This window comes from Tiliqua scincoides, chromosome 1, assembly GCF_035046505.1.
Source record: "Tiliqua scincoides isolate rTilSci1 chromosome 1, rTilSci1.hap2, whole genome shotgun sequence".
NCBI classification, from domain to species: domain Eukaryota; kingdom Metazoa; phylum Chordata; class Lepidosauria; order Squamata; family Scincidae; genus Tiliqua; species Tiliqua scincoides.
This window is the reverse complement of record NC_089821.1, coordinates 302,255,892-302,278,726: the sequence shown is the minus strand read 5'-3', so window position 1 is coordinate 302,278,726 and position 22,835 is coordinate 302,255,892. Positions and strand designations below refer to the sequence as shown.

The 22,835-nt window shown below is 45.7% G+C and overlaps 1 protein-coding gene across 1 annotated transcript in view; it reads right to left on the bottom strand.

The window, feature by feature from the left end:
- TRMT61A (tRNA methyltransferase 61A) overlaps positions 1–20,687 on the bottom strand; it is a 52,672-nt gene extending 31,985 nt beyond the window's left edge. Inside the window, exons 1-2 of the mRNA XM_066612292.1 lie at positions 20,594–20,687; positions 13,745–14,109 (exon numbers count right to left, since the gene is read on the bottom strand). Of these exons, the coding sequence (XP_066468389.1) occupies positions 13,745–14,075 (331 nt within the window). The 5' untranslated portion in view covers positions 14,076–14,109; positions 20,594–20,687. The remainder of the gene's footprint in view (positions 1–13,744; positions 14,110–20,593) is intronic.
- Between the last annotated feature and the right edge of the window lie 2,148 nt (positions 20,688–22,835).

Here is a 22,835-nt window from a genome sequence, read left to right as displayed (position 1 = left end):
CTGGAGCACATCCCCATGGATACTGGGGGACACCTGGACATCCCATGAAAAGTCAGGCGATTCGCATATTTCAGGTGCAGTTGCTTTTGGGAAGGGCTCCATTTCACGTGGAAGGTTGCCCTAACAGTAGATTTATACATATGAATCCCTGGCTGGGATGCTTTATTGATGAGCAGCCTCCAAGTTCTGGACAACATCCACTTAGACACAATGCACATAGTTAAAAAAGAAAAATAAATTAACTTTTTCACAATCCAGCTCATAGCACTGAGTCTGCTGCATGACACAGAAAGGTAGAATCTTTATCCCCAAACAATTCTTTGTCTCTGCCTCAGGAACAGGAGGGACCCGGATTGAGCTTGCCCTTCTCTCCTCCTTCTGGGAGAGATCTAGGTGTTGGATATAGGTCCCTCAAGAGTCTTTATGTAACATAAAGACAAACAGAAGAGGTAGCATCAAAATCTGTACTACCACATAATAAGTATACACAGACACCCCTGAAAGTGTTATGATTCTGGGGATCGCATTGCTGCATTCTCCCCTCCCCGCCCTTTACAGGGGCAAAAGCAGAGGTCCTCAAGTTGGGGTGTCGCAGCGCCCCAGTTTGAGAACTTCTGAGATAAGAGAACACCTAGTCACTCGTAACTGAATTTAACTCCCCAGGAGCAGATGAATTACACTCCAGAGAACTGAAAGTGCTATCTCCGAGCCACTATTTGTACTCTTTGAGAACTACTGCAGAATAGGTAAGGTCCTTGAAGACTGGAGACAATGACATGTTGTCCCTATCTTAAAAGGGGGTGGGGGAGGACCATTCAGGATGTCAGCCTGACATCAATACCCAGGAAGATCTTGCAACAGATTATTAAGTGCAATGTTTATAATGTCTGGAAGCACTTAGTAGACAATGGGGTGATCTCTAGGAGCCAGTATAGGTTTTGTCAAGAATAAGTAGTGCCACGTTAATCTAATCTCCTCTGATAGAGTGATTAGTTTAGTAGACCTTGGAAACTCCAGGGACATAGTTTACCTGCATATATTTCAACAAAGCATTTGACAAAGTCTCTTATGATACCCTTATGGATAAAAGGGTAAAAAGTCAGCTAGATGGAACAGATGGATTCAAAGAAAAAGAGGTTCATTGATTTAATTCAACATTTTCCAGACAGAAAAAAGCGCTGAAAGTAGTTATTGGGCAGATCAGCATTCTCCATGAGATCAAAGGTCAACATCCAATTCCTGTGATTTGCGGGTAAAATCACACATATTTGTAATTACAAACTCCATTCTGAGTAAGTTGCAGAAATCAAATAGTTACTAGGCATAAAGCAGATGTAAGAAATTACCCAGATAGATCAGCAGAGATTGTGCAGACGTGCCAAGAAACCTGGTCCCAGTATCACATAAATGAACTATTCGGCTATACAATGACCAACAAAGATTTTTTTCCTCCTATAGTTCTCTTTTTAAAAAGAAAAAAAAGCTTTCATAAAACTGAATTTACAGCTCTTGCAGCCCAATCCTAACCAATTTTCCAGCAGCAATGCAGCCATGCCAATAGGGCATGCCACACTCTGTGAGGGGAGGGGCAGTCACAGAGACTTCCTCAAGGCAAAGGATCATTTGTTCCCTTCAGGGCTGCATTGCAGTTGCATTGGCAGTGGAAAGTTGATTAGGACTAAGCTGTTAAGAGGTGGCATTAATGAACATTTGCATTATTAACATTTGCATTATTAATTTACATTTGCATAAATTAACATTTGCATTAATTTCAGATTTTATTTTAGGACTGGTTATTTCACAAAAGAGGAAAAAAAAAAACAAGCTAAATCTGATCTAAATTTTCTACATTTAAATTTTGTTTTAAATCATTTACTTTTATCCAGCCTGCTCTTACCTAATTTTCTTGCACCAAAGTGAAGCAAAAGAGATCTTTTTAAAATCCAGAAGCCAAATCTCCCATTTTTGCATTCCAATAACTCAGTGATAAAGCCACTAAAATTTCAGATGAAAACATTAACCCAGATGAAAACATTAACCCAACCCGGGTCTATTTTTTGCCATGATCTCACTGTCAAAACCCATTTATTTCCTCATTTAATGAAAGACAAAACATTCAGACCTATCTTAAACTTCATCAGTTGTGAGCAAAGTCCCTTAGAACTCTGAAAAACAACAGAGGGCCCTGACATAGAATCTGACCAATTTCATATTAGCAGTGGAAGAAGGTGTTCAGCATTTAGCATGCTAGGAGGAAAAAAAAAAAGTCAAGAGGCTGTTTGGCCCATCTGTTTGGTGGGAAGTCGCCTCTTGTGAGAGAATAGCTAGCCAGACTCAGTTGAGGAAATCAATGTCTTATTAAATGCCAACTGAAGAGGAATGAAAAGAGGATTGCAGGGAGATCCAGCCAAGAGGAATGCATCCTGCCCAACACCCAGATCAATTGCCAATGCAGCTATTCACCTGGGAATTAACAGCATTGTAGCATTCTGAGGTCCTCAGAAGTCAAACTCTGAATTTTTAGGCATTGCACCAAGAGATCATTTCAGAGTCTTCAGGACCCAGGATAGTTCCCCTTCATAGCTGCTATTTTCTATCTCCTCACACTACTAATGCTCATCATTTCGTTCTAGCTCCCCTGTCTTATCCATCTCCATTCGGCTTTATGTGCAAAAGAAGATCCCAAACCTGGATCTGAGGGGGCAGAACGTACACTTTTACTTCCATCACACATTGTATAATAGCTAACTTAATGTGTCTTGAGAAGTGGGTTAGTAAGAACACTTTTAGGCCAATCACTTTTGTGGACTTCTTTGAAAGCCTGAGAGGAGGGCAGGGGGATGAACTTACGAACATAGCCTAAACTCTGTTTCAGCCTTGCATATCCCAGGACATCATCCTAAGGCACATGATGTAACAACCTTGCTGAAGTTAAGCAGGTCTGGGTCCAGTCAGCAACTAAATGGGAAAGTACCTGAGAATTCCATGTACAACACCAGGAATGCAGGATATAAAAATACGAAGTGGCACTCTATGTCACGTGTTCCAAGAAAACATGTTATTGCATTCATATCCTGCCCTTCCCCTAAGGAGCTCATGGAGGCAAATATGGCCCTTCCTCCTCTTCCTTTTCTCCTCACAACAACCCTGCAAGGCAGTTTGGCAAAGAGAGAGAGAGAGATAACTCAAGTGAGCCTGACTCAAAGTCACCAAGTATGTTTTTGTCTAAGCAGGGATTTGAACCTGAATTTCCTGAGTCCTAATCACCATTCTGGATAGCGTCACACTTACACGCACACTTCTATGTGTTCAGCCACATTTTAGATAGCGCTGTGCAACCTGGGAGCAACAGCGTGTCTGGAGCTGTTCCAAGGAGAAACCAGATCTGTGGGATGCAGACACGCCCATGTGATGCTACAGCAAGAGTGTTCTCACCATTGCATTACATGGGTGTTTCAACATCCTACAAATCCAGTTTCTCCTTGGAACAGCCCCAAACTCACTGTTGCTCCCACGTTGCAAGAGGCTATCCAAAACGAGGCTGATCACATGAATCCTTGCCCTCCCTTCTCCAAGCACATCTGCACTGCTGGGATAGATGCCCTGGCAATTTCACTGACACCCAGCCAGCACAGTGCAAGGTTGCTCATTGATCGCTTTCCAGGACAACAGCAAGAGCAGCTCAGGAGGCCAGAAGGCTGTGCCAAACTCCCTCACCAGCAGGCTTACTTGCGTGACTGGGGACTTCTGCCATCCCAGGGACTGTAATGATTTTGCCTCCCAGGTGGTTAATGTTGCAGTCACGCTGGGCCTCTTCCTATTCATCTCTGCAGCAAACAGAAGGGATGTCAACACAGCAGGGATAGAGAGAAGCAGAGGCAACAGCTTGGCACACACATCTCATTTCCCACTCAATATTCTTTTACATTTCCAAGCATCTGCCTTTTAGTTTCTGCTCTTCAACAACCACGGAACTAACAGTGGGCATGAAGGCTCCTGTACCAGCTTGCAGGTTTCCTAGCTTCTCATGGCTAGTTGCAGAATTAGATCAGCCTTTGAGCTGGCCTACCAGGGCTGTTCCTCTGTTTTCAGCAAGGGACCGCATTTTACAATATATTTGCAAGACAGCTTTTTGGCAAGTTGCCTCCTGCTGCCCTGGGGGATTGTCCAGTGCATAACAACCACAAGTGCAAACATCAGATTCTGAGTTTGGCATGAGTAGGGCTTGTGATTAATCCTAAGACCCAGGCATTGAGCTGAAGCCCACTTTAAAGGGGAGGAGGGTTTCTAAGAAGGGAAGAACAGTAGCTTCCCTACTACCTAATACGCAAAGGTGCATTGGACAAAGGGGATTGAACAAATTTCTGGAGGAAAAGTTCATTACGGGTTACAAGTCATAGTAGGTATGTGCAAGCTCTTGGTTTTAGAGGCAGGCTGCCTCTGATTGCCAGATGTAGGGGAGGGCACCAGGACGCAGGTTGTGCCTGTTGTCTTGTGTGCTCCCTGGTGCATTTGGTGGGCCATTGTGAGATACAGGAAGCTAAACTAGATAGGCTTTTGGCCTGATCCAGTGGGGCTCTTCTTATGTTCTTACGTGTATCGCCTTTGAATATGAAGGGTCCATTAACTATCATGGTTAGAAGCTACTGAAAGGACTATCATTCATGAATTTGTCTAAAGCTAGTTTACACATACACTTTGATTACACATAGATAACAATAATGTTTGTAATGGGCACTTACTATGGCTGTAGAGAGACCAATGAGTTATCAGATTAAACCACAGAGCACCTAGATTTGTTAAAAAAAAAAATATTTTTACCAAGGGGCAAACTTCAGAGAACCTTTACAAGACCATGAACTCAGGTTTCCATCTTGGAAACCTTCCTAGTTCATGACTGTAATAGTTCTGGTTTTAGTCTATTGAAATTAAGCCTCCTGCCACTATTGGCCAGCTTCTGTCTTACAGAATGCTTACAAACATCCTAATAGCTGAGAAATTAAAAAAAAAAAAAAGTACATTAGATCAGGCAACAGATGGGCACAGAGCAGTCAAAAAGAAAAACCACAAGGGTAGCCAATCCTTAAGGCCAATATCTCCATCAAGACCACAATTTGCCTCTTCCAAACACTGATCTTGCCAATTCTCTTATATGGATTGGAAACATGGATTCTGCTCAGATCAGACACGAACAAGCTCAAGGTCTTCCAAATGAGTTGCTTGAGCATCTCTCTTCATGATTAGACCATGATTAGACCAAGGTCTCTCATCATAAAGAGACCATTTGGATAAGGTGCGATCATCAAACAGCAGTCGAAGAGCAAACCCAAGAACGCAGACCGCAAAGGTTTGGCCATGTCAGCAGAATGAACTCTAGTTGGCTACCGCACAGGCTCCTGTGGTGAGAGCGACCACCCTATTGGAGGGTTCAACAGGCAGCACCAAAGAAAACATGGCTCAAACACATTGAGGAAGACCTAAGGAACCAGCGTCTCACCATCTACAAGGCAAGGAAAATCACCAACAATTGCAAAGATTGGAAGTGTGTCATAAATGATACACCGATCCCAGCAGCATCAAAAGCAACAAATTGGCTGGGAGGACAATCTGCTCTTTAAGTGAAAGTTAAGGACTGAAGAAGAGGAAGAGGAAGGTCCTTAAACATTTGAGCAAGCCTGTGACTGATGTACATATCGAACTGCAAATGGAGAATGCATGCACAGTAGATATAAACAAAAACACATCTATGAATTTTTTGAGCCTTGCTACTTGCATTCATTTCTAAGCTTCTTGTTCCCAGCAACTCTGGATAAAACCTATAAGCTATATACCTATTTACATAATGTGCTACATATCATCAGTCTGAACATAGATATTGTACAGACAATTACTCGTTGCCTGCTCTTGATGCATTTGTCGAAGCAAGCAACTTCTCCTTTCCTGTTAAGTTACAAATGTTTAAAATAATGAACGAGACTAATAATAATAACTTTAATAATAATAACTTTATTTTTACCCCACCTTTCTCCCTGAAGGGACTCAAGGCAGACTAATCAGTCTGGGAGGGGCTTTGGAACTATGTCTTTGAGAAGAAAAAAAAGAGCCATTTGAGTTTCTTTAACTTGCCCCACTGGTGGCAAGGGGTCCTTTCAATTCTTTGCATCCATGAGAACGAGAAACTTAAGACAGAGATAACACAAAGGCTCACATTCCTATACTAAAATCATCATCATCATCAAGATACATTACAGGGAGAAGAGGGAATATGGGAAACACATGAAAGCATCTGAAACTTATGAGGCCTTCAGGCCATGCTATTCCTACCTCTGGGTGCTAAGCAGAGAATGCAGAGTACCCTGCTGCAATTCTCCCGCTAAGGCCACTAATGCTCTTTTTTGGCAGACTGTAGCAGGCAGCCCTTCTTCCAAGTTTTGTCATTAATCTTGCCAATGTTGTTATGAGAACAAAACATCTGAAGAGCACAACATAGTATAAGAACATAAGAACATAAGAACAGCCCCACTGGATCAGGCCATAGGCCCATCTAGTCCAGCTTCCTGTATCTCACAGCGGCCCACCAAATGCCCCAGGGAGCACACCAGATAACAAGAGACCTCATTCTGGTGCCCTCCCTTGCATCTGGCATTCTGACATAACCCATTTCTAAAATCAGGAGGTTGCACATACACATCATGGCTTGTACCCCGTAATGGATTTTTCCTCCAGAAACTTGTCCAATCCCCTTTTAAAGGTGTCCAGGCTAGACGCCAGCACCACATCCTGTGGCAAGGAGTTCCACAGACCGACCACACACTGAGTAAAGAAATATTTTCTTTTGTCTGTCCTAACCCACCCAACACTCAATTTTAGTGGATGCCCCCTGGTTCTGGTATTATGTGAGAGTGTAAAGAGCATTGCCCTATCCACTCTGTCCATCCCCTGCATAATTTTGTATGTCTCAATCATGTCCCCCCTCAGGCGTCTCTTTTCTAGGCTGAAGAGGCCCAAACGCTATAGCCTTTCCTCATAAGGAAGGTGCCCCAGCCCCGTAATCATCTTAGTCACTCTCTTTTGCACCTTTTCCATTTCCACTATGTCTTTTTTGAGATGCGGCGACCAGAACTGGACACAATACTCCAGGTGTGGCCTTACCATAGATTTATACAACGGCATTATAATATTAGCCGTTTTGTTCTCAATACCTTTCCTAATGATCCCAAGCATAGAATTGGCCTTCTTCACTGCTGCCGCACATTGGGTCGACACTTTCATCGACCTGTCCACCACCACCCCAAGATCTCTCTCCTGATCTGTCACAGACAGCTCAGAACCCATCAGCCTATATCTAAAGTTTTGATTTTTTGCCCCAATGTGCATGACTTTACACTTACTGACATTACAAATTAATACAAATTAGTATTCCTGAAAGGCACCGAAGACAGAGAGGCCAATCCTGGGTGCTACAGTCTCTCCTTCTCTAACACATTCCCCCCCCAACACAAAATAGAACGTCTTAATGTGTCCTGCGTCTGCAGCCCCTCCCCACTATTCCCTCTGCCATCTCACCCCTTCTTGCTTGGCTTACAGTTGGAGACTGGTTGAGAAATCCGTGGTCCTGAAGCTCACGCTGTCCCTAGTTCCTTTCAAAAAGTGGCCAGAACACTATAAAGGAGGGGGTGTGACGGGGGAACACAGAAACACACACACTAAAAGATTTATAAAATTAGTTGGTGCAGGGAAAGTGGATTGAAAGATCTTTTTCTCCCTGTCTTGAAACTCTAAGAATTCAGGGTCACCCAGGAAAAAAATTGATTGACAGGACATTCAGGATTGACCAAAGAAGGGACCTCTTCACACAACACAGAATTTACATACAGGATTTGGGGCCACAAGATGATGGTGATGGCCGCTAGATTAGATGGCTTTCAAAGGGGAATATTCATATTCATGGAGAGGGACTGTCTATCCTTGGCTGTCAGCCACGATGACTAAGCAGAATCTCCACGTGTAAAGGCAAGGTGCTACCGCATGCCAGGTGCTGCCAGGGCCAAGAGTTGGGCAGGGTTGTTGTCTTCATCTCCTGCTCAGGACCTCGTAGGGTGTTAGGATGCTAGTGAGACAGAATGTTAGTGAGATGGACCCTTGGCCAGAACCAGCAAGGGCCTTATGCTTGTTTCCAAAAATCAATAACAAGAGGCACCCACGAACACTGCAGAATCAAGGGGAGCAGCCGACTCCCTTGCAAGACCTATGCAAATGCAGTGGCTGAGCCCTTTCTCAGAACTTGCAGGGCACTTCCTGCATTTAAATAAGGGACATTTGGCTCAAATTCCCAAATGGATTTCTGCCGTTTTTCCAACCGCATGCCAGATACGCTTTCTGAACCAACAAGAAAATCCAGTACCTCACTAGGTTGCCTTATGCAAGTCTCTTTAGAAGCAAGCCTGCTCTTTAGCTTAACTAGAACACATTAATCATGCATGCACAGGGTGCACAAATGAGAGCAGAATCTAGGTTACTTCACGCTGGCGTCATTAAGGAACATCCTTAGCTGCCTCTGTTGCTACACCACAAATCAGCTACACATATACAAATGCCATCTGCCAACAGCACTGTGGCGAAGCTGAATCTACCTTTACTCACAGTGCCTGTTCACGAGATGCTCCAGCAAGGCAGACTAAATATTCACTAATTCCATGAAGTTCCGCACTTGCAAGTTGCATCACCACATCTAAGCTGGAGGCTTATGGGATCCCTTACCCATAGGGTTTATGCTCAGAGGTGGGCCCTGGCTCCTTTACCCTGGATTTGCAAGGACTGACTCACCTTCCACTACTTGACTTTATGCAACTGCTGTTTGACTCCAATCACTCAAAGCAAGCTGGAGAAATACATTCACCACATTCATTAAAGAGCAAAAAGCAAGATCTATAAAGGTTCAAAGGCACAACATTAAAAATCCTGGCCAGCAAGTTGGCAATGCCGCATTATGTTTACCAACAGGAATCAGCACTGGGCCAAATTCAAAGCTCTAAGTTCCTGGCACAGATAGACAGGAAAACACCTGCAATATTGATTTGCTCCAAAAGATGCATATTCAAACATCTCCCTTTTGGGTCAGTGCAGTGGTGGGTCAATAAATTTGCTAGAAGGACCCTTTGGGGAGAAGGCCTCAGCTTCTGTCCCCAAAGCAGCCAGCCAACAACATCTCCCAATGCTTCAACCACCACACTTCCTACACCCTGTTTTAACTCCAGGCTGGCAACCTGAGGGCCAGCCTAGCTATTGGAGGCTTTCAGTTACTAATCCTAGCTTGGCATTTTGCAAAGAATTATCAAAATAAGTTCAGATCATCAAGAGGTAATTTAAACTAGCCCAAAAAGGAAGAACCTTCTCATAAGAACATAAGAACAGCCCCACTGGATCAGGCCATAGGCCCATCTAGTCCAGCTTCCTGTATCTCACAGCGGCCCACCAAATGCCCCAGGGAGCACACCAGATAACAAGAGACCTCATCCTGGTGCCCTCCCTTGCATCTGGCATTCTGACATAACCCATTTCTAAAATCAGGAGGTTGCGCATACATATCATGGCTTGTACCCCGTAATGGATTTTTCCTCCATAAACTTGTCCAATCCCCTTTTAAAGGTGTCTAGGGTAGACGCCAGCACCACATCCTGTGCAAGGAGTTCCACAGACCGACCACACGCTGAGTAAAGAAATATTTTCTTTTGTCTGTCCTAACCCGCCCAACACTCAATTTTAGTGGATGTCCCCTGGTTCTGAGAGTGTAAAGAGCATCTCCCTATCCACTCTGTCCATCCCCTGCATAATTCTCCGCCATAAAGAATCCAGACCAAAAGTTACAACAAACAGGCAGCAGGTGATATGACTAGTGGTTATGCCTGCAGTGGAAAACAGCATCCCTGTGGTAAGTGTGACTCCCCTCCCCATCACTTGGTAGAACTGATCACATGAATTGGAGCCATCCTGAAGTGAACATTTTCTCAACACATGCTAGTGGTTCCAGGCAATGGTGGAGAACTTGCTCTGAGAATGGCCCCTACTCAACAGGAGCAGGTCCGCAGCTTGGGGGTTCTCCTGGAACCACAGCTGCTCCTGGAGTCCCAGGTGGCGGTGGCGGCCAGGGGAGCCTTTGCTCAGCTTCGGCTATTCGCCAGCTGCAACCGTACCTGAGCTGCACGGACCTGGCCACAGTAACCCTTGCCCTAGTGACATCTAGATTAGATTATTGCAATGCGCTCTACGTGGGGCTGCCTTTGAAGACAGTCCGGAAATTACAACTAGTACAGAACGCGGCTGCTCATGTGGTTGCTGGGGCACGTCGGTTTGACTCTGTCAAGCCGTTGCTCCAGCGGCTACACTGGCTGCCGGTTCTGTTCCAGGCCCAATTCAAGGTGCTAGTTTTGACTTTGAAAGCCCTTTACGGCTCGGATCCGGGGTATTTGAGGGACCGCCTCCTTCCCTACAATCCTGCCCGGGCTCTTAGATCATCTGGGGGGGCCCTTTTGACTGTGCCGCCACTAAGAGATGTGAGAGGGGCAGAGGCCAGGAAGAGGACCTTCTCGGTGGTGGCCCCCGAACTGTGGAATACCCTCCCCTTAGAACTGAGAACTGCTCCCTCGTTGCTAACGTTTCGGCGTGGACTGAAGACCTTTTTATTTCAAAAAACTTTTAATTGTTGACAGGCTGGCTGGCGTTCTTGCTTTTTATATGAAAATCCACGGGGTTTGTTTTGTTTTTTAGATTTTTTAATTACTGTAAATTGTTTTTAATGATTGTTTTTAATGTTGTATTTTTAAAGTCTGTGTAAGCCGCCTTGTGTGCCCGTTGGGCAAAAAGGCGGGGTATAAATTAATAATAATAATAATAAATGATATACTGTAGGAGAAAGAGGTGGATGGGAAACACACAGTAGTGTAGCTAGAGAGGGTGCAAAGCACTAAGCTTTGCAGGGAGCCTCGCTGTGGCATGCAACTGGCCCCTCCCGTTTGGAGTCTTTCCAGGCATGGGGAGCAAAACAGAGGTGAGTGCCTCTGTTTTGCTTTGTCCACTCCACCAGGAATGGCTCCAGATGGGAGGGGCCACTTGCACACTGTGGTGAGGCTCCCTGCAAAACTTAGTGCTTTGCACCCCTTCTAGCTACGCCGCTGGAAACACATGACGAGAATTCCAAGCCCCACAGTAAGTACAAAGAAGTCTTCCAAGTAGGGTTGGCACACCAATCAACTGGCCAGTTAAAAACTGTCAACCATTTTAAGTAGCCCAGAATTCCCTTGTGTAATGGCTGCTTCCTTCTATCCCTGCAGCCACTGAGGCAACCTTCGCAGCAGATCAACAGCCCAAACCTATACATGTCTACTCAGAAGTAAGTCACATTAGAGTCAATGGGGCTTACTCCCAAGAAAGTGTGGATAGGATTGGGCTGCAAGTCTCCTATTCACCACCTGCTAGAACTGCAGGCACCTTTCAGCAGATACAGGAAGACAAGCCATCAGCAGCAAAGATCACTGCCCAGAGCTGCCACCTTGCTTGTCACTGATACCAGGAGACCCACCATGTGTTCTGGTTGTCTGCTCTGTAAAGCTCCTGAACTCAGGTCTCAGAAAAAAAACCTTAAGGTACTAGCTGAAGTAAAACATACAAGAGACTGTTGGAAGTGAGTTGTTAAATTATGGAGAGCCAAGGGAAAACAAAACCCATTTTTTTTCTTTGTTCTAACACAGATACAACTTTTAAAATGCTTGATCATGATTGGATGGTATTAGATTGGTTAATTGAGCAAACTGTTTGGGCTGGTCAGTCTACTTGCAGAAGATGTCTACTGAAGTGACCAGCCCAGACTCTCTTTGTGGTACACTGAGAAGCTTGAAAGAAAAACAATCACCATTCCTTTTTTCTTTCACAGATGCTTCCTTGTCTGGTTGCTTGGATGCAATTCCCATAGATTACAAAGAAAAGGTTTATTTACAAGCCAGACAAATTCTATCCATTCTATAGATTGGAATTCTACTCTATGGTTCTACGATTCATGTCTACTCAGAAGTAAATCCAACTGTGTTTAATGGGGCTCACTCCCAAGTAAGCATGCATAGGCTTGCAGCCAGCATGCAACGTCCAGGCCAGCTCCCCATGAGGTGAGTGCTTTCATCTTGAGGTTTCCCACACCAGAGCATGACACAACATTGCAACATTTCACGTTTCAGAACTGAGCCCACCTGAGGCTATTCTGTTCCTTTACTGTCTCCCTGCAATACAAGTTTCCCACACGGAAGGGGGAAAATATCCCGGTTTGCTAAGAGAGAAAAGGCAAACAGGATGACAGATGGTATTTTAGCAGTCCAAGAACTGCCCAGCAGGCTGCCAAGACTTATGCAATCATAACAATACTGCTTTCATCGGGGAGCCACAGACATGAACTTCTACCACAGGGCCAGCAACACAGCAGGCAGCAAGAGCACAGACAGTGGCAGTTGCTACTGCTCTCCCCGTTATGAAATTCCTCTTGCAGGAGACCAAGCCTGAGCACTTCTCAAGAGTGTTGCAAGGCCCACCTGCTTGGGCTGGCCCTTGGGGCTCATGGTTAACTCAGGAAAGGTTGGTCATTTGATTTAAACTGTATTCGGCTTACACTTGCTTGTTTGCTTTTGTGACCCACCTCAAATCTTGGAGATAAGTTAGGCCATGGTTCCACAACTTACTGTGACACAATGCCCTTCCTTCGTGGCAACCTCTTCTTCCTGGCTCTCCCAGGTGCCAGCATCTTGGGTTGTGCAAGATCTTGCACAATCCAGGATGGTGTCGCTCGGGAGCGCCAGGAAGAAGAGCCTGCTAGGAACATTCCATGGTGTCCCTATGAGTTCAGCCTCAGGTGCCGCAGCACACAGGTTAGGAAACACTGAGCTAGGCTATACAAGTCAATCAACAATGGACCAAAGGCAATATGGCATGACCTGTGGACACATGGGGCAGCCCTTTTGCTAAAGCGAAGCAAATTTAGGTCTGGTCTGTTCCTGGATAGTGCCTGCCTAGGAATACACTGTACAGGGTCTGGAGTTCCATGATGGCAAAAAGATAGCATATAAATCAAATAAACTGTTTATTCCACAGGGGTCTTGGTCCAAGCTCTAACCTCACTTAATAGAAGCACATAAGCTCTCTTTCCTTTCTTCTCCCAGTATCTCCAGTCCTCACCATGCAAATGTACAAAGTATCTCAGTTCACACTGGCCCAGGCACCTATCAATATAGCTAACAGAGATGAAAAAAGTGAATCCATTCAATACAGGGATATCCTAGGCTGGAGAACAAGTCCCTTCCATTCCTAAAGATTCTCCCCACAAACACCTCAAGCACCATAATGGTAAACAGGGAGCACCAGGGATGGGGGTCTGCCTCTGAGGATGTGCCCCAACTCACAGAAACAATGGTCGCAAAACAATGATTCCAGGTCAATAGACAGAAATACACCCATAAAGAGGTACTGGGTGCAAGTCTGCCCTACACTCAAAACTTCATCCAAGAACCAAGGCTACACGGGTGGAGATATGGTCAGACTATATTCAACACAACAGCTGGGGCATGGGTCAGGGAGAAAAGGATGTGCACGTTTCTTCCTCTTGGATCTGGGGCAACCAATTGCGAGGACCATAAAAACAGACTAGCAGTAAACACAGAGCCTTTTAAATTACAATTGTACACGCTTTGCAAGAAGAAACATTTACCCGATTCACAGACGATGCTTCCTGGTTTCAGCTCAAGCATCATGGTGATGAGTGAGATGTCCGTTGAATACAGAATCTGAGTTCGATGAGGCAAATTCACAGTCCAGAGTTCTGGGGTTGGATGGAGAATATACACCCAACCGCCTTTGCTGCAGGTGACCTTGGAGCCATACTTCTTTCCTATGAGGTCAGAGGAGTGTCTTATGACACCGTATTTAGTCTGAGTTTGACCACCACGCTGCACTTTCACTGGAAACATTGAGTCATGGCCCAAAAAGACAATAGCTGTATCCCCTTCTTGGATGGTGTCTCTGTATTCAAGAAAACTCATTACGATGATCTTGTAGCGGGCAGATCAGTTATAGCTAAGGAGGAAGGAAACACACTTGAGAATCAGGCCGCCCATCCTTTCCTGCTTCCCCCATTGTCTGCAACTCCTTCCCAGAACATTTACGTTGTGCAGCTTCTCTTTGTTCCTTCCGATCCCTCTTCAAAAATAAATTTTTCCCATAAAGCCTGTGCCTTTAACCTCTTAGTCCACCTCCAACTAAAATGCAACCTTATTGCCCTTTCTCCCAAGAGCTCAGGACACACACACATTTTAAACTTGCCACATCACTATGAAGTAGGTTAGGCTGAAACCCAATGTCACTCAAGCTGCCTCACCTACAGATTTTAACAGATGCCTACAGATTTTAACAGGCTACTACGTATATGCTTTTAACAATGATAATCAATGGGACTTACTCCTAGGTAAGTGTGGACAGGATTCCAGCCTTTGGGATGTTTGGGAAATTTTGTGAACAGCAACTGTGGGAAAGTTAGGAGAGTATTTTAAATAAATTTTTAAACTTATACTTATTGTAAACTTTTAATTTACTTAGGATGCAATCCTAAACCACTTTCCAGCACTGACATAAGGGCAATGCAGCTCTGAGGTAAGGGAATCAACATTCCCTTACTTTGTGGAGGCCTCCGTGAGTGCCACCCAACTGCAGGATGCAGCACACGTCCCATTGGCACAGCTATGCCAGTTCTGGAAAGTGGGTTAGGACTGGGGCCTTAATTAATTGGTTTAATTTGTTCATATAGGTTGATGATGTCACTTCTAGCCATGACATCACTTCGAGTGGGTTCCAACAGATTGTCATTCTAACAAATGGGTCCCAGTGTTAAAAGATTGAAAATCATTGGCGTAAAGTATTATGAGCAGAGATGGCTTAAAAATAGGAATGAATTAGACTACAGGTTGACAGCCCAATCCTATGTAGGTCTACTCAGAAGTCCCATTAGAGTCAATGGGGCTTACTCCCAGGAAAGTGTGGATAGGATTGGGCTGTGAGTCTCATTCCTGAGGGTTCTGTTCTCAGAACTCATGTGGATGGCAAAAATGGCACTATAGCAAATCAATTTGAAAAACAAAGTTCCTTCCCTGGAGTGATTAAAAAACAGCCTTGCTGACCTTTGTGATGTTAAGACAGAGTCATTAAGATGACAATCTAACAATGAGTCTCTCTCAGGGTGCTTAGAAAGGCTTCACTCTGACCCCTCCCTTCACCAATGCAAAGTATCTTTCACTTGCTCAGGGGGAAGGAAGGGGTCTTGGAGTGAAGCTGCCTGAAGAGAGAGAATGATTGATGGATTGTTAGCCCACTGCCCTCCCCCTCTCATTGTTAAACGATTGTTTTCCTTTAATTTAAAGGGTGCTTCTTATTGCATTGAGAGAGAAAAATCTATGGATGATTAGGTTATACCTGTAATGGCTTGCATGACTGTCTCTCTCTACAACAGTATTTTAAAGGGATTCATTTTTTCCCTTCTCCAGGGATCAGCACATTCCTTCTCATTTGCAGGGGGCCATTCGGGTTGAGTCAAATCCGCGTATAAAAAATCCGTGTATAACAAGGCTGGACCTGTACAAGCAAAAACAGCCTTTCCACAACAAACACAAACGACTCACAGAAGAAGTAAACCCCGGTGGTTTGGACATATAGTCCAGGATAGCCCAAGGGGTACTCTGTGGTGCAGAGCCATTCAAAGATCAGTTCTTTATTTGTATTTTGTTTCCTCTGTGGGAAAGGGAGGGCAACAAGAACATAATTGTTCAAAAGACTTTTGCACCATGAAGCAGCACACACTTGATACTGCCTGGGTGATCTGCGAGTATCATTTAAGGCTGGTCCAAAGGTTATTTGCGGGTGTAGATGCAATTAAAATCCCAGGTCCTTATCTATAATTGCAATTCATAATTCAGTGGAAAACATCCGGCACAAAAGCTAGGCTGAGGCCATGAACTAGAAACTAATCTCACTTCCAGATGCCCAGGTGACAGCGGTTGCCAGTAGCACCTTCTATCAACTTCAGCCCAATCTGATGAAGTCAGATCTAGCTTCGTTCATCCACACATTGGTTACATCCAGGCTGGACTACCGAACAGGAGCTGCCCTTGAAGATAGTTTGCAAACTCCAGCTGGTGCAAAATGCAGCAGCCAGGTTGCTGACAAGCATGAGGCATTCAGACCATAATATGCGTGTCTTATACCAGCAGCCAAACACCAACAGACAATATGCGTGTCTTATACCAAAGGATCTCCTCTATGGAGAACTCGTGCAAGGAAAGCGCCCTACAGGTAGACCACAGCTGCGATATACCAACAGCCAAGACACCAACAGCGTGTCTTATACCAACAGCCAAAAACCAACAGACAATATGCGTGTCTTATACCAAAGGATCTCCTCTACGGAGAACTCGTGCAAGGAAAGCACCCTACAGGTAGACCACAGCTGTGATACAAGGACATCTGCAAGAGGGATCTGAAGGCCTTAGGAGTGGACCTCAATAAGTGGGAAACCCTGGCCTCTGAGCGGCCCGCTTGGAGGCAGGCTGTGCAGCATGGCCTTTCCCAGCTTGAAGAGACACTTTGCCAACAGTCTGAGGCAAAGAGGCAAAGAAGGAAGGCCCATAGCCAGGGAGACAGACCAAGGACAGACTGCACTTGCTCCCAGTGTGGAAGGGATTGTCACTCCCGGATTGGCCTTTTCAGCCACACTAGTTCCAGAACCACCTTTCAGAGCGCGGTACCATAGTCTTTCGAGACTGAAGGTTGCCAACAACAATACCAACAGCACTGGCTGTCAGTTCATTTCCAGGCCCAATTCAAGCCCTACAAGGATTGGGACAGTGCAGCTTGTCTTTGTACATACCATACTTCTGGTCCCTGCTCTGATTTGCTATAGACATAAATTTAGTAGGCAGCATCAAAGCCAGGGCCTTTTCAGTGGTGGCACTGCACCAGTGGAACTCTTTGCCTAAGGAGGTTCATCAGGTTCCCACATTGCCTGCCTTTCAGCAGTCCCTAAAAACACATCTCTTCTGCTTGGCTTTTAATGGATTTCAGTCTGATATTTTTATTGCAAATGAAACTTTTACTGTTGACTAGGCTTTCAGGGGAAACATGGGTTTTAGCTTCAATGATGATTTTGTGCGCTGGGTTTGCCTGTATTTGTTCTGAAGGGACCAAGGTTACAGTGGCGGCAGCACCTGCTGTCCTTCTCTACACTCACAGGACTCAGAGTTAAGGACAATTGATCCTGAAGGACAAGGACTGTGGTAGTTGAACCCTCCTCCTACAGAGGTATGAGTTCTAAGGTTGAATAAGGCTTATCCAACTTCCTAGCATTGACGCAGCTGCAATGCAGCCCCATGGTAGGGTTGCAAATGTTCCCTTACCTTGAGGAGACCTCTGTGTGCCTCCCCCCCCCACGGCAAGACGCAGTATACGCCCTGCTAGCATGGCTGCATTGGTGCTGGAAAGTTGGATAGGATTGTGCCCCAAATCTCCTCCATTCTGTGAATTTGGCAGAATGAGTAGTAGTAGCTCCTACTGGACTCGGAAGAACTGGACTAGGAAGCACCCTAAGTAATAAGGGATGAGTAACAGGCATTACACAGGCTCAGTGGAAGACCTCATTGCAGTGAAATCTTGATTTAACAGACAAATGTGCGGAAGGGGTCTCTGACACTGAATGCTCTGTTATATCAGAATGCGCTGAAGTCAACAGTGACATGCACATGCAAAATGTACATGGCTAGTTCTGCATGGAGCAGAAAAGATCCATTGTTTCCCAAGTCTGTTAAATTGAGCTTTCACTATACATAACACAAGAGTTTAATGCTACAGCATTGTTGTGGGTTAAATGTCAATGCTGCAGGTTTTCAAGGGAGATGTTAGGGGTTCTAACTATCTCTCTTGTTTGGACATTGGGCCTTCTGCCCTGGAAATCATGACATGTGCACATCTCTGTCTTGCAAATCAAGATACCATCAACCACTCAAATGTCCCTACCCTTTCTCTCTTGTTGCCGCTCCTGCCTGGAACTGCCTCTTGCAACAACTCCTCTCTTACTTCATTCTTAAAACCTTTGCAGTGAAGCTTTTGGCACTACTTTCTTACGCAATGCCTACTCAGAAGTTCCATTTAGGGTGCCATCCTAACCGCTTATGTCAGTGCTTTCCAGCACTGACATAAGGGTAATGCAGCTCTGAGATAAGGGAACAAACAATAAGGGATATAAGGAGATAAGGGAACAAACATTCCCTTACTTTGAGGAGGTCTCTGTGAGTGACACCCAACTGCAGGATGCAGCACATGTCGCACTGGCACTGCTATGCCAGTGCGAGAAAGAACTGACATAAGGGGTTAGGACTGCACCCTTAGTTCAATAAGGCGTACTCCCCTCAAAGGTTGGGACTTGTCCCCCCAATCTTTGACAAACACCATGTATGTAGATGGCGCTATATAAATAATTATATGTGTTATATGTGTATATATGTGTTATATATGTGTGTTATGTTGTTGGCAACCTTTAGTCTCGAGAGACTATGGTATCGCGCTCTGAAAGGTGGTTTTGGAACATCGTCTAGTGTGGCTGAAAAGGCCAATTCGGGAGTGAGTGTGTGTTATATGTGTGTGTGTATACACACACACACACATATGTGTGTGTGAGTGTACATATAATAATTTTATATATATATATACACGCACACACGCGCACACACGCGCACACATATATATGTGTGTGAGTGTACATATAATAATTATATGTGTGTATATGTATATGTTCCAAGATATGTAGGAAGCCTGTTGCAATTCATTACAGTGTCAAAGAAAGTCACTCTGCACATGCTCCACAGCCGTACCTGCTTATCATCTTTAGATCTTGTATCTCAAGACCCAGCACTGAAAACCAAGCCCTGAAAATTAAATGCATTACTTAGGACCCAGCTCTTAATGTAACAATTACTAGATTCCATTCATTGAGCGCTCTGTCTTTGCTTAAGAAGGCCCAGGAGGAGAAGGTACATTGTCCTTCTCCTTGCCTGAGTTCCTAACATATGCACTATTAGAAAGTAATTGAGACCCAAGTGCAGTTAATTCTGAAAAGCTAAAAAAAGCTGCGAATCTGCACTTTGAGTTAAATGACTTTAATCTATTTACAAGCTAATGGAATTAAAAAACCCAAGCCTTGAAGGTGGAAAGAGAAGGCATTTTTTGCTAGGAATTACTAGAGTCTAATAGGATTGCCACCTTCTTTCAGTGGCTGGGCTCTTGTGCCTCTGAGAACAGCTTGACAACAGACATGTACTTAAGAACATAAGAACAGCCCCACTGGATCAGGCCAAAAGACCCACCTAGTCCAGCTCTCTGTATCTCACAGTGGCCCACCAGATGCCTCCAGAAGCACATAAGACAAGAAGAGATCAGCATCCTGGTGCTCTCCCTCGCATCTGGCATTCTGGGGTAGCCTATTTCTAAAACCAGGAGGTTGCACATGCCCATCATGCCCGATGCTCAATTTTAGTGGCTGTCCCCTGGTTCTGGTGTTGTGCAACACCAGAATATCCCTCTCCACACCCTTCACTGGACTTAAACAATGGAATAAGTTAGATACATGGGCCACCCAGCTGAAGGGTACCAGTGGTAAGAATGTATTTTTAACATAAGAACATGAGAAAAGTCCTGCTGGATCAGGCCAAAGGCCCATCTAGTCCCGCTTCCTGGATCTCACAGTGGTACACCAGATGCCTTTGGGTGAGCTCAAGGCAAGAAGAGACCTGCACCCTGGTGCCCTCCCTTGTACCTGGCATTCTGAGGTAGCCCTGCTGGATCAGGCCAAAGGCCCATGCAGTTCAGCTTCCTGTATCCCACATTGGCCCACCAGATGCTTCAGGAAGCACAAGGAGAGACTTGCACCCTGGTGCCCTCCCTTTCAATGGCATTCTGAGGTAGCCCTGCTGGATCAGGTCAAAGGGGGCCCATCTAGTCCCGCTTCCTGTATGCCACAGTGGCCCACCAGGTGCCCCAGCGAGCACACAGGACAACCAGAGACCTGCACCCTGGTGCCCTCCCTTGCACCTGGCATTCTGAGGTAGCCCTGCTGGATCATGGCAAAAGCCCATCTAGTCCAACTTGCTGTACCCCACAGTGGCCCACCAGATGCCTCTGGGTGCACTCAAGACAACCAGAGACCTGCATCCCGGTGCATCCTCCCTTGCACCTGGCATTCTGAAGTAAAGGGGCGATGCCTGGGTTCCTGACACCAGTGGGTGGGAAAAGGCTTCACTTGTCAGGCTCCTGGGCTCCAGACTGCGGTTCAGAGCACAGGAGCAGAAGTAACCGAAATACATGGCAACTCAAAAATATATATGTAGCTTGCAAAAAAAAAAAAAATGGATGGCATGACAATTCCTGAAGGCAGCACACAAAGGCACGAAAGGGGGTTTTGCCAGCACACACAGCCACTGCTAGCCAGGCAGGAGCATCTCTGCGATCCCTTCCCACGCCTTACCTTCCAGGACTCCCACGTGGCTGCGAGAAATGACGACAGATGCCCAGCTGTGGGCAGATCCCTGGCTCAGACACGTGGCTCTGCTTCCTCCCAGACCCAGTCGCAGCCTTCTGACGCTCCCGGGGCCTCCCCGCAGCGCTCCTTCCCGGAATCAGGGCAGGCAACTGCGCTCCCTTCCCCCTGATTTGCATTGGCCACCGTGCAGCGCACGCCCTCCTGCCTCCTCCCCACCGCGCGCACACGGAGGTCTCTGCATCCCTGAGCCGGAGCACGATGCGAAGCTGACATGGTGATGTCATGATGCTCTGGGCCGGTCCCCTCTGAGGCTCTTGTCGACGTCATCGCCCCCCATCCCTCGGTGCCTGCCGGGGGGGGGGGGCTTGCTGTGCAAACCGATCGCCTTCTTGCAGAAGGCGGTGCCAGGCTGGGGGCAGCCACTTCCCCCTCCTCTGTCAAAGCAGGCGAGGCTCATTTGCATCCCAGCTGGGTCCCTGCCCGTGTATGTGCTTTGCATGAGCTGCATGCAATGCTGCTGTATATGATTTGCATACCTGCAATAATCTACGGCTGCAGGTGATGCTGTGCCTACTTGCATGGTCGCCAAGCGCCACCATCTTCAGCCACCTGAAGGGCTCCTGCTCCCCCAGACCCCACCTGCCTTCTCACCTTTATCCTGGAACCCTCCCAGACCACCTGTCTAATGCCACTTCTCTAGCCCATTGTTTCTCAAAACAGTGGGTCAGGACCCACTATTATTAATTATTAACAGTATTTATATACCACTTTTCAATGGAAAGTTCACAAAGCAGTTTACAGAAAAAATCAAACAAACAACTAATGGCTCCCTGTCCCCAAAGGGCTCACAATCTAAAAGGATGCAAACGAACACCAGCAACAGCCACTAGAAAAGACACTGCTGGGGTGAGGAGGGCCAGTTACTCTTCCCCCACTAAATAAAAGAAGAGCACCCACTTAAAAAGTGCCTCCTACCCAGTTAGCAGGGGTTAACTAGGATGCAGCACGTGTTCCATTGGCAACTGGAAAGCACTGACATAAGGGGTTAGAATTGTACCCTTAGTTTATTAGACTTAAGTGTTTCTCAAATGGTGGGTCAGAACCCACTAGGTGAGTTGCAAGCCAATTTCAGGCGGGTCCCCATTCATTACAATACATTATTTTTAGTTTATTAGACCTCACTGTTTCTCAAACTGTGGGTCAGGACCCACAAGGTGGGTCGCGAGCCATTTTCAGGTGGCTCCCCATTCATTTCAGTATTTTATTTTTAATATATTAGACTGGTATGTGTCTGCATTTGGGGAAATGTTACAGATCTGTATTTTTAACAGGCTATTATGTATATGCTTTTAACAATGATAGTCAATGGGACTTACTGCTAGATAAGGGTGGGTAGGAGTGCATCCTAGGATGGTTGAAAATTTTCAGCTTGATGATGTCACTTCTGGTCATGACATAACTTCTGGTGGGTCCTGACATATTCTCATTCTAAAACATGGGTCCAGATGCTAAAAGTTTGAAAACGATTGGACTTGATGCCAACATGGTATGTGACAGCATTTGGGGAGATCTGTACTTTTAACAGGCTACAATGTATATGTTTTAAACAATGATAATCAGTGGGGCCTACTCTTGGGTAAGTATGGATAGGATTGCAGTCTAGGATTGTTAAAAAATTGTCCTGCTTGGTGATGTCACTTACAGCCATCATTTCCAGGTTAATGGCATCACTTCCGGTGGGTCCCAACGGATTATCATCCTAAAAAGTGGGTCCTGGGCTAAAAAGTTTGAGAACCACTGCTCTAGCTTTATGCCAGTGTTCTTGTAAACGTGGCCAGCGTTCGCAGCTAAAAGAAATGGCGTCTGCCACCAAGCCCTGTCCTGCACCAAGACATGCCACAGTTCCACCCCTAATCCCCCAGATACAGTGTTTGGCTGCAGAGAGCACTGGCAGCTGGGGGCAAGGCTTGCCAAACACCAGTGGCATAGCTAGAGGGGGTGCAAAGCATTAAGTTTTGCAGGGAACCTCAACGTGGCGTGCAAGAGGCCCCTCCCCCTCACCTTTGAAAGCATTCCAGGTGGTGGGAGCAAAACAGAGGTGAATGCTGCAGTGAGGCTCCCTGCAAAACTTAGTGCTTTGCACCCCCTCTAGCTATGCCACTGCCAAGCACACTCCTGCCATAACTGGGCATTCCACAGTTGCAGTAACACTTGAATAGGCCTTCTT